Here is a 12865-nt window from a genome sequence, read left to right as displayed (position 1 = left end):
AGACTGATTTTGATTGTACACTTCGTGAGAGGTCATCGTGGAAAATCACCAAGGCATTTTTGAAGAGGCCAAAACAAAATGACGGTTTAAGAGCGGATTAAGAAGCCTGCAAGGTGAACTCTGGCTGACCCAGGCAAAGCCTGGTTTTGGTTTTAATTTAATAATCCCGTTAATTATCTTCAAAAGGGCTGTTTAACTTCACCCAAATTCCCAGTTTTCATTCATGCACTCCCTTGGAATTCCCTTGGTATGCACGCAAAGTTTTGGGCCACTGGGTTTCATGGTTTTATAGTTATGGAGGAGACGCACACACACTGATACATACATTTATTATTATAGATATACACTACATATATGTTACACAAATATTGAACTACTACTACTACTACTTCTACTTCTACGACAATTAAATAATAATAATAATTAAATTACCCCAATGATTCTCACGTTCTTTTGTGGTTACCTGGGGAACGTCCCCCCCCCCCCCAAGTCTTTCACGAGCTGGTTGGCCAGGCCTGACGTTCAACAAGGTGATTTTGGCAGAAATTAGTAATTTGTTCAAAGTGCCTGCGATAACTCACCTACCGTTGACAATAGACTGTTGGATATTTAACGTTAACCAGCGATCAGTGCTGGGAAATGGGTCCACCAGCATAACATCCTTCCTCTGGAGGGCACACATATTGATGCCTCACCATGACGGTTTATATCTGGGTTAAGGTTCAAACCCAGGCAACAGAACTTAAAGATAAGTGTGCACATCCTGCGAACCCTTTACTCATTATATATTTACATAAATATATCTATAATTTTTTTTTTTAAGTGTTTCTTAGACTATTGTAATTAGTCCGTTCGAAGTATCCTTTGAAAGGGTCTTGTATGAACCCTTTGAATGGTTTTCATTCATAGCTCCTCCAGTGAAGCGTAATACTTGCCTTCTGATGTTGAGACCAACTCAAGCTGCTAAATGGTGCAATAAGTGTGCGGAATACTCACCTCATTATTTCATCTTGATGTATAATTAAATAAAGAAATCAAAGCATTTGTGGAGTTGAAAGGAATTAACAATGAAAGGAATATTGGACTTGTTGAAATTTCATCAAGGTGGGGAAAAAAAAGCAGAAATGTCGGGATTATTGCAAACAATAAAGAAAATTAATATCCACAAACACATACCAGAAGGGTTTATTCGGAAATAATGTTTAATTCGATTTCCTCTTATTATCCAGGAGAGGTTGCTGGATAGTTCAGACGGAATATTGCCAACTTTGAGTTCTTTCGTCTGGGTTTGATTCCTGACCTGACTCTAAAAATGTCACCTTGGTGCTTCACTGGAAGGGTGATACATTCTGTGGATGAACTTTAAACTCGGTGTCCCATCTGATAGCATCAGTCGGTGGTCGTGAAAGATGCTATGGTGTTTTTAGATGAAAAGTTGGCAAGTTTTGGCCAAATTTTTAATTCCTGCATCAGTGGCAAAGCTGTGCCCCCTAATAATTTCAATGGTGCAACCAGCAGCCAAATGTCGCAAATGACACAGCTGCACTTGTAATGGCTACACTGCCTGGTTGGGCCAGGGAGACAAAGCATTCGCCGTGCCATTGTTAGCTGCACTGATCGTTTTATAACAATGCATCTTTCTCCCGTATTAATAAATCATTAATGATTGAACATAAAAGAAGAGATACATTGATGAAGAAATTGGATTGCAATAACTCATTGATAATTTTGAAAGGTTTTCTTTTGTAATAAGCAACATTCCCAAATTGAGTTTGAGTTCTTGAGTACCTTTCCAAATAACCAAATTACATGTACCAAGTCAATTATCCAATATCCATAATTACCACCCAGCGTTATCAATCCATGTTATGATCCTTAACGTCATCTTTGCACCATCCCCTTACCAAGATAGTGCAGCATGAGCACAGTTTGCAAAAGATTTCTTTCATTGCCATGGATACGACGGATCACCGTGCCCTTGGGTACGTGTTTGGCCAAACTGGTGAACATCGCTTCTTCGCCATCAAAACCATCCAGCCGGTAAAGTTCTGCACTCATCGCAACATGGTTCTGCACTGTAAAACACTCTAATGGTATACTGTGGAGCCAGGTATGCTGCGCGCAGCATGATGTGTTTTATATTGCAGTTTCACCATGTCGTCTTGCCATGCCAGCCACATATTGCCATGCTGCGATGTTCAGCTCCATTTGAACTCATCATTGTGAACCCACCCAGATCATCCCAAATTTGACATCCTTTGGCAGGATGGTTAGCTTAATTAGGGATATGAAAAGTATGAAATGTATTATGTTACTACTGGAAGTACTGTCGGACACGATGTGTCAATACCTTGAAATATTTTGAAATATTTGAATCCATGAACTGAGAGAGCGTAACTGTTGAGCTTACTTGGGTTGCTGTAGTGTCATATTGCTCTTATGATAACTTCTCTTCAAGCGTGGAGCATACAGTGCGATCTCATTTGGAAGCTGCGTGGGGGGTAAAGGAGGAAAAGAAGGGGAGGGAGGATGAATGGTCTCCAGGCAACAGCGATACTACGTATATGATTCGAGTAGTAAAGCCACCTCAAGCAGTAAAGATTAATAATGTCAGATAGAAGTTAACATTTCGGGAGCTTTGGTTGGTGATGGGCTTTCAATTTCAATCCACATTATAGTGTAGGATGGAGTTTTTTTTTTAAATTATAATTTGCAGCATTCTCAGCAAGTTCTTGCTGTTGTAAAACAATAAAATGTTCATGACAATTGTAATTTATTTATTTGGGGAGGGGGGGGGAGGGATATAAAGTCAAGGCTCATGGAGGAGCAAGAACTTAGAATAGATCATGACGTAACAGAACATAAGGAACATTAGAAAGAGACAGGAAAACACACCAACAGCAGCGTTAAGGGATAAAATAGAGGGAGACTTGGACAAATAAGGGCTGTGGGGAAGAATAAGGGGGTAGGGAAGGACATGTTGGGTGGACAAGGTGGATGCAGAAGCAAACTCTCAGCTGGGGCGGGGGGGGGGGGGGTGAGGGATGGTTAATAGGGGTAGAAAAGATTATGGTTTTGGATGGCGCATGATCTGAGATCATGGTGAACAGCTGTCTTAAAGACTTGGAGGGAAGAATGAGATTGAAGAGGATGTGGAAGTTGGTTCTAGAAAAAGAGGAACGAATGAGTGGAGGTGAGCAGTGATTCTGAATTTCAGGAGTTTCAACAGAAGGGGGTAGATGGTGGAATGTGTGCACCCTGTAGAAACCTGAGGGGGGACAAAGCACGGAAAGAGCAGAGGGTGCAAGACCAGAGAGGAGACGGTAGAAGATGGAGAGACCACCGACCTGTCTGCGATGTTAAAGAGATAGGCCCATACACTCTGCTTGGTTTGTTGATAAGTGTTAAGTTTGATGAACCTAACTTATAGTACAAGCAATATACCTGCTGTGTTGAGGATAGGGTAATATAGTGGGATAGAGCTATGAGAGTACCGTGTGTTTCACCGCAGGCCCATTTGGTCATAAATGACTTGCGTGAACTGGTCAAGCTTGTTCAAGCCAGAATCAATCAGGCCAAGCAGCCCAGTCATGTAAGTACACTACCTGAGTGTGTTTCATGAGTATAACGAAAACTAACTGTGATACGTAAAATCAATACAAAGTTGAATATTGGACCGGTATATTTCCACTAATACCATTATTTAATGGCCACACGAGTTTTCTTTCCCTCTAGCCTGCTCTATCCTGAACATTCTCTCTCTGCACCACTCTCATGTCACTCTCCACAATCTTCTTCCACCTCAGTTTTGCTCTCACCTTTCTACTCCTGCCATCTGCAACCACATCAGACCAATCTCAGACTGGTATACCAACCACGTGATAAATGTACCTTTGCATCATACCCTTATGTAATCAACTCAAACAGTACAGTACAAAAGTAGAACACTTGCATTTGAGCTGCACATTCTGGGTTTGATTCAGAAGTCGACTATAAACTGACCGAATGGTTCTTAGTTGGCAGGGCTTTGCATCACAATGGGTCATCCTTCGGATGGATGTTAATCTGGGTGTCCTGCCTGCAAGCATAATAGTGGGCTCGACACAACCAGAGTTGGTTACCATGCTTGTGAAAGTTACTTTTTCAACGTGATTCGATATATTTCGACTGAAGGAACACGAATACGACGGTGGCACAAAAATTTGACCCCGGATAAGGTCAGTTTTGGTGGCCCTGAAAAGTCATTAGAGGTCAAATAGAGCAAAAAATCTATGTCGATAACGTCAGATAATCTCCCTATCGAGTGCAGCCTGTGGCTGCTGGTTGTATCATTGGTTGGGACGCGGCTATGCCGCTGATGCAGTGTCCCCCTTACCAGGACACTGGTGCTCATTTTGCCGACCTCAGAAGGATGAGGGGCTGAGTCAACCTCCTGGTGTATTTTAATTCAGCGGCCAATGGGGCTTGAACTCAGGACCCTCGGATTCCAAGCCACCACCCAAACCACTAAGCCAACACCAGGCTGTCCGATATAATCATACAAAGGTAATGGTGTCAAATGAAAGCTCTCATCAAAACAAAACACTTATTTCATAATGTAAATTTATAGGGTCAACAACGTCACCTATAAAGGTCATTTTGATTTAAAATAAAATAAAATAAAAAAACAGACCCAAAAGACTGATACTAGGATCAGCGTGTATGGCATCAAATGAAAGCTCTCATCAAAACAAAACACTTTCACTCTGGAGTATAAAGTGATGTGGTCAACCATTTGACCCTTGAGGTCATTAAAGGTCATGCAAGGTCAAAAGTCCGGGAACATCAAGCAGTCGTTTTAGAATGGTTGTTTATGGTGTCAAATGAAAGCTCCCTTCAAGATGAACTACTTACTGCTGGTTAAAATGTCCTGGAGTTAACTCTGTGACGTCGAGATCACTTTAAGCAGGAACATTTGCACAGTTGTGTTCAGTCAAGATGTTCTTCATTTGCAAGAGCAGGAGCCTGTGCGGTGTTTGCAGCAACTATATTTTACCATCGGCTCGAACGCTTGAGTGACGGTGCCGTGCGAAGTCTACACGGGCGTTAGGTTGTTCTCGGATTCTTGCCAGCCGAAGGAACATGGGGTCTTTTCAGGGAGCTTTGGCTGATGACTTGCATACAAGATTGATGCCTGGTACACAGCTTGTCGAAGGTGAAGCATGAGTGCGTCCTGTGTTGGTGGGATCCGCGAGAAATCTTAACTTCTTTGACATGTTCATTCTTGTTCCAGGTGTTCCACTAAATATGTTGGCCCATGTTCTTCATTCCATTTGTAGTATCACAACCTGACATGCATGACACATTGGTAATGCAAGGCAGCGTTCTGGGCCAATGCTCCGATGGAGTCGATTGATGTGAAGCACTTGCTGATGCTTTCTGCTACCGAATGCAATCCACAAGTTAAGGTTTGGATTGATGGAGAGAACTGACCCAGGGTGATTTTGAATGCGTCGGTGTTGCCGGTCCTGATGAGAATGGAATGTGTTTGGGAGTGTATCGATTATATGATGGATCTCTGGTAGATTGTACATGTTGCTGCGTTTGAGCCTGAGCAGTAACTGCTGAAATCTATTTGTCCGGGTTCTTCCCGACATCTTTGTTCCTTTCTCATTTATTTTTTCGCAGTTCTCTTTATTCCTTCTAATTCTTGCTTTTTCTTCTTTTTCATCTCTTTTACTCTTTATTCCTCTCATTCATTATCTATCTCTCCAAGGAGAAGTGAATTCTTGCCAAAAAATTTTCTGTAAGTCTCACTTGGCTGCACCTGGATGGGTTTGAGGGTTGTGGAGTCGAGGCTGAAACCAGAATCCTCTCCAGGCTCCTCCTGATGTCTTCGGATTCCTTCTTGGTCTTCTGTTTCAATCATGTGTACCACTATTCTGGTGTCTGCTTCCTCGTGGTTTGAAAGTTCCTTCATTTCATCACCAAGCCGGACATGCACGACCAAGGAATCACAGATGTCAAATATATATCCTTGCAGTCGGGATAGTACTGGTTTTTAATTGCCTCATTGGACAGAAACTCGAACAGTTCTTCCTTGTTTGAAGAATCTACCAAAAAGTTTTCCCAGGTTTTCTGGCCTTGAGGAATCTTTTGCATTATTAGTGACGTGTTGACGTGTCCAACCGCGAGCTCTCTCTGCTCTCTTGCTTCATGTGCTACCTTTGATACTTTTGGGAAAGTATCTATCCCATATGACATCAAGGCAATCACAAGATTCAAGTTCAACGCAGAGGCAAGGGCAGAAGACAGTAGCTGCATAGTCGTCAAACGTCGAGCATGATGGCTTTGGTGGCATCAAGTGGATGAAGGCCCCACCATCGGTGCTTACTGCATTGTCGCCTGTTGGAGGGAGCTCAGTTTCCTCTAAGGCATCAGGTCCTTCTGCAGAATCTGCTTCGACAATACAGTGGTACAGTGCAGCATCGTCATTTGTCGTCTTCATAGCAGGGGAGGGATTGCAGACTCGTGTGTAACTACACAAACAGTTGACGATATGATGACGTCTGATCTTTGAAGTGAGTTTTTTCTTGGCAGCTGTTTTGCATTCCTTGACCTGTTTGAAAAACATCAGTTTGTTATGTTTGATTGGAGTCTGAAGGTTACGTGTTCGGTTTTCCAATACGGCTGCCTTATAGCCTTCATACTGAAAGTGCTCTAGTGTGTCAATTTGTTGGACAGTTTCAGATGATGAGACAGACAAGCACACCCACCGGTGGAGCGACACCAATTCCCTTTCCTCCTGGAATGGATTTCCCGCTTGAAGAAGGGAGTCAGACATGTTGTGGACATGCATCAATAAACGCAACTGGATGGATTTGCCCACTCTGTGATGTTTACGAAGTTCCTCTGCGTCATGGTGATTTTCTTGGACATCATACACCAGATGGGCAAGAGTCCGGGTGATCAGAACCCATTTTGCCAGTGATGCAAGATCTTCTGTTTGTCTGATAATGTCACCAACGCCTTTCACCAGTTTGTTGTTTTGTTCATGGGTGTGATGTATTGCAATGGCAGAGAACCTGAACGCACCAGCGAGTGTCTGCTGCATTATACAGCGTGCTCGCTGAGCTCATGACGTATGGAGTTTAATGATCTCTTGGGGTCAAACGGTTGGCCACATCACTTTATACTCTGGAGTGAAAGTTTTATTTTGATGAGAGCTTGTATTTGACACCAATATTACCTTTGTATGACTATCCATTATTGATATAGCTGTTTTTTTTTGTTGCCCTATTTGACCTCTGATGACCTTTCAAGAACACCACCTGACATTATCCAGGGTCAGACTTTTGTGGCACCTTCGGATTTGTGTTGCTTGGGTCGAAATCTAGAGGATTGCGTTGAAAAACTAACTTTCACAAGCATGGTAACAAACTCTCAATTATTTTTCATTGCCCTGGTCGACATTTATGTTGTCATATAACTTTCACTGACACATATCCACACTGATGATGAAAGTATCTCAAACCTATCAGGACTATAAGTGAAGTTTATAGCTTTTAATATAATCTGAAAACAAGTTACAACAAGAAGGGCACTTGGTCGAGCGCATACCTCTGCCACGCGATGCCTGAACCAGTGGAACATATCGAGTCCAATAACTTTTTGAAATATGCTCTATGACGTTTTTAGCCCCATCTCTCAATGGTGAATAATCACTTTAAAAATTAAATAATTCTCGTATCCGGATCTGGTTGTTCACCAAAATCAAATCGAATCAATTCGTCCTTGTCACACACCCAACTTGTCCATCAAATTTTGTCCGAATCCGTCCACAACTTTTTGAGACATCATACTATATATTCGTTTAGCCCAATCTCGCAATGGTGAGGAGTCACTTTAAAAAAGTTTCTGATCCAGATCCGGCATCAGATCTTTACCAAAATTGTATCAATTCTTACTACTCACACATCCAGCATGTCCACCGAGTTTCGTCCTAATCCATCGACAACTTTTTGAGATATTGTGCTATTTATCATTATTGGCACTATCTCTCAATGGTGAAGTATCCGGATCAACTCAAAAATTTATATTATCCGGATCTGGATTCGGATCTTCACCAAAATATAATCAGTTCGTCCTTGTCACACACCCAACCTGTCCATCAAGTTTTGCCCGAATCCATCCATAATCTTTTGAGATATTGTGCTGTATACCATTTTTTGCCATATCTCTCAATGGTGAAGAATCATTTAAAAATTAAATAACTCTCAGATCCGGATCCGGATCTTCACCAAAATTAAGCGTTGCTCTCCTTTGCAGATCACCTGCACACACAAGAAAAATTCAGAATGATTGCTTGAAAACTGTGGTCAAAAAACGTGTGACAAATAAACAGACAAACAAACACGACAGACCAACGTACTTTGCAAAAATATTTTTTGCCAAGTAAAAAGACGTCATGCAGAGCACGATACTTGCAAAATCCACCCCCTCTTCAAAGGTTGCCATGGATACTTCAAATTGTCCATTTCATTAAGATTAAAATTGACAATCTTAATCAAAACTCAGGTCAATCGGATGAAAATTAATTATTTTTCAGATTGAAATTGATGATTTTAGAAGTTTGACCTTGATTTGACCTTTGATCTTTTGACAAAAATCGTTGGTTTCCAAATTCAGTGATGTACAATGCAATTGCTGCTTAATCTGCAGGTTAATTGTCTGAAAATTGACGATTTTTCAGATGAAATTTGATTTTAGAAGTTTTACCTTGAGCTGACCTTTGACCTTTTGACCTCAAAAATAATTGCTTTCCCAATTCAGTGATGGACTCTGCAATTATTGTTTAATTTTCAAGTTAATAGGATGTAAATTGATGATTTTTCAGATGAAAGTTGATTTTAGAAGTTTTACCTTGAGCTGACCTTTGACCTTTTGACCTCAAAAATAATTGCTTTCCCAATTCAGTGATGCACCATGCAATTGCTGTTTAATTTTCAAGTCAATCGGATGAAAAATGACGATTTTATAAATTATACCTCAAGATGACCTTTGACGTATGACCTCAAAATCAATAGGCTTCTCAGTTGAGACAACTTCCACAACTTGGTAAAGTTTCATGATGATCAATTTGGAATTGTGACCCATTGGCAATTGACAAACAGACAGAGAGAATAACAGAATAACAAAATCGACTGACCAATATAGCTCCTTCCACCTTCGGTGATGGAGGTAATAAACTGAGGGAGTATTTCATTTGGAGACAACAGACGTTATTTATCCAAGTAGGAAAGTTCGCAGGGGTTGTCCAAGTTTTATCCTGCAGGGAACTGTCTGACATCAAATAGGCTGTTAATTTTGTTTCTAAACGGAAAACTTTACATCAAGTGTCGCCACTACTCGCCTACGGGTTGGTATGCAATTACCTCGAACATAGTACTGCCTCTTACTCAAAGCAATTACAGCTACACAAAGATATGAGTCATCAAAACTTCAACTCAACCTATTTCACTGCAATGTAGGACGAGGGACTCCCTTGATTCATGTTGAAGGGTGCAGTTTGGCCACCTCACTGCGATTTCCAAATGTGGGTCGGCAGCTCTGGGAATCGAAGCCACAGCAGTCAATGGAGACCAAAAGATCAACATTCTTTTACCACTTGATCAAAAAGCCAGCTCTCAAGTCGATTATTTTATTTTCAAAGTTGTTTCCAATTCAGGATAAAGTCCAAGATGAGAAGTCAGAAGCTTCAATGGTGGAAGTGAAGGAGCATGGTGCGAGCACAAGTTCGTTCATGAGGGAATATCTATGATTAGCAAGTCCTGGATAATGCATTGTGAATTATTTTAATAATCTCAAGAGATCTGTGATGCTGCGTACTTCAACCTTCACACAAGTGTGTTTTGTGATGTCATCAGGAAATGCTTACGAGTACAGTACTTCCCAAATAAATTAATAATTTGATGGTTAATACCACAAATGTATTGATACGGTACCGATGCTATTTATCCCCAGTATATAAAACATCTGTATGAAGCCTCCCTGCAAGATTTCCACAGTACAAGAATGCAATAATTGCTTTACATGAGTTGAAGATAAAAAAAAAATTTGCAGACAAGTTCGAGGCTCATGGAAGAGTTAGAACCTGTAACAGAACGACGGTAAAAGTGGAAAGCGTAGAAAGTGGGAAACACCAACAGCAGGATAAAGGGACATGACAGAGGGACACTCGGAAGAAGAATGGGCGAGGGGAACGACGAGATGAGAGCAAGGGAGAGGAAGGAAGACACAGCAGGGTAAACAAGCTAGATACAAGCTCAAACACAGCAGAAGGGAAGAAATAACTGGAAGGGAAAACTGTGGATGAAAAAAGCAAGGAAACAAAAAAAAAGGAAAGATGGAGGGAGAGGGAAGAAAACACAACATGGAAAGGAATGGGTGGGCTTGGAGAGTGTTAATGAGAGTAAAAAACATCATTAATATAGTTGGAGATGACCTGAGGAGGAGTTGAACAGCCATCTTGAAGCCCTGGAGGGAAGACTAAGATTGAATAGAGTAAGGAAGTTGGTTCCACAGGTGAGAAAAGAGGAACAAATGAGTGGAGGTGAAAAGTGGGCTTGGAATTTGGGAGTTTCCCCAGAAGTGGGTTACTGGCAGACCGTGTACGCCCTGCGGAAAGCTGAAGGTGGAAGTAAAGGGGATAGGGGTTGGGGAGGAAGGCACAGAGCGTGGAAAGGGCAAGGGTGCAAAGGAGGTGGTGGAAGACAGACACCAGATAAAACTTAGAAAGCGTTATCATGTCACAATAAATATTACAACTTAGTTAAATGTCACAATCATAATTGTTTTGTAAATTCCTTCATCTTCTCACATGAGTCATTGTGGGTTCATTCTTCACTTCAACATTGATGTCTTTGGATATAAATTTTACCTTTACATCAAAATATTAAAACATTTTCAGCACTTCACATGGGGTATGGTGGTCCCACATGGAGTCCCCTCAAATATAATCTCAAACAAAATTGCATGGGAACTCAATGGGTCTGTGTGGGAGAAATGGATACAAGCAAAGGAATGATTGAAGAGGATATATTTATACATACACAGGGGGCTGCAAAAGTAGGTATACAGTAAGGATTATACCAGTATTACCAGTATTATAATAGTGGTGCAAGGATTCATTTAATACTAGAATTCATTTAATTTGAACATTTGAGGGATTAATATGTTTATTATTGATATGTATATTATTGGTATGTTATTATTGATATGCTTGTATTATCAATAAAATACGTTTTGTGTGCATGTTTTGTTTTTCGTAACTGTATACCTACTTTTGCATCCATATATATATATATATATATATATATATATATATATATATATATATATATATATATATATATATATATATATATATATATAGATATGTAGAGATATAGAGAGCAATATCGACATATATAGAGATACACTGCGTGACCAAAAGTATGCGGACACCCATTCTAATTAGTGGATTCGGTTGTTCCAGCCACACCTATTGCTGACATGTGTATAAGATCAAGCACAGCCATGCACTCTCCATAGACAAACATTGGCAGGAGAATGGGCCGGACTGAAGAGCTCAGTGACTTTCAGCATGGCACCGTCATAAGATGCCACCTTTCCAACAAGTCAGTTCGTCAAATTTCTTCCCTGTTCGAGCTGCCCTGGTCAACTGTAAGTGCTGTTATTGTGAAGAGGTAACGTTAAGGGGAAACAACAGCTCAGCCGTGAAATGGGAGTGCTCAACACCGAGTGTTGAAGCGCGTAGCGTGGATAAAACATCTGTAATTGGTTGCAACACTCACTACCGAATTCCAAACTGACTCTAGAAGCAACGCCAGCACAAGCACTGTTCGTCGAGAGCTTCATGAAATGGGTTTTCCTGGCCGAGAAGCCGCACACAAGCCTAATATCACAATGTGCAATGCCAAGCGTCGGCTGTGGTGGTGTAACGCTCACCGCCATTGAACTTTGGAGCAGTGGAAACGCGTTCTCTGCAGTGATGAATCACGCTTCACCATCTGGCAGTCTGACGGATGAATCTGTGTTTGGCGGATGCCAGGAGAACGCTACCTCCCCAAATGCATAGTGCCAACTGGAAAGTTTGGTCGAGGAGTAATAATGTTCTGGGGGTGTTTTTCATGGTTCTAGCTTGGCCCATTAGTTCCAGTGAAGGGAAATCTGAACGCTACAGCATACAATGTAATTCAAATGATTCTGTGCTTCCAAGTTTGTGGCAATAGTTTGGGGAAGGTCCTTTCCTGTTTCAGCATGACAATGCCCCCATGCACAAAGCGATGTCCATACAGAAATGGTTTGTCGAGATCGGTGTGGAAGGATTTGATTGGCCTGCACAGAGCCCTGACCTCAACTCCATCGAACACCTTTGGGATGAATTTGAATGCGGACTGCGAGACAGACCGAATCGCCCAACATCAGTGCCCGACCTCACAAATGCTCTCATGACTGAATGGAAGCAAATCCCCACAGCAATGTTCCAACATCTCACGGAAAGCCTTCCCAGAATAGTGGAGGCTGTTAGAGCAGCAAAGTGGGGCGGGGGGGGGGGACCAACTCCATATTAATGCCCATGATTTTGGAATGAGATGTTGGACTGGTAGGTGTCCACATACTGTTGACCATGTAGTGTGTATGTATATATATATATATATATATATATATATATATATATATATATATATATATATATATATATATATATATATATATATATATATATATATATACAGTGGGGAGAACAAGTATTTGATACACTGCCGATTTTGCAGGTTTCCCCACTTACAAAGCACATAGAGGTCTGTAATTTTTATCATAG

General features: G+C 41.2%; 1 protein-coding gene and 1 long non-coding RNA gene across 5 annotated transcripts in view; one reads left to right on the top strand and one right to left on the bottom strand.

The window, feature by feature from the left end:
- The window catches only part of LOC147016631 (uncharacterized), a 109897-nt gene that overhangs the window by 21692 nt on the left and 75340 nt on the right, over positions 1 to 12865 (bottom strand). For both annotated transcript variants that reach the window (XR_015049129.1, XR_015049130.1), the window contains exon 4: positions 2411 to 2490. This is a non-coding gene — a long non-coding RNA (uncharacterized LOC147016631). The remainder of the gene's footprint in view (positions 1 to 2410; positions 2491 to 12865) is intronic.
- The window catches only part of LOC147016632 (uncharacterized), a 110480-nt gene that overhangs the window by 53719 nt on the left and 43896 nt on the right, over positions 1 to 12865 (top strand). For 2 of the 3 annotated variants that reach the window (XM_085845483.1, XM_085845484.1), the window contains exons 5-6: positions 1909 to 2040; positions 3512 to 3592. The exons of the other annotated variant lie outside the window; for it this stretch is intronic. In XM_085845483.1, coding sequence (XP_085701609.1) covers positions 1909 to 2040; positions 3512 to 3592 — 213 coding nt within the window. The remainder of the gene's footprint in view (positions 1 to 1908; positions 2041 to 3511; positions 3593 to 12865) is intronic. 3 annotated transcript variants of the gene reach the window in all.

The sequence above is a fragment of the Eptatretus burgeri genome, chromosome 11, assembly GCF_056783735.1.
Source record: "Eptatretus burgeri isolate ZD-2024b chromosome 11, Ebu_testis_v1, whole genome shotgun sequence".
Classification (NCBI taxonomy): domain Eukaryota; kingdom Metazoa; phylum Chordata; class Myxini; order Myxiniformes; family Myxinidae; genus Eptatretus; species Eptatretus burgeri.
Note: the sequence above shows the minus strand (reverse complement) of the source record. Positions and strands in the feature narration are given on the sequence as shown.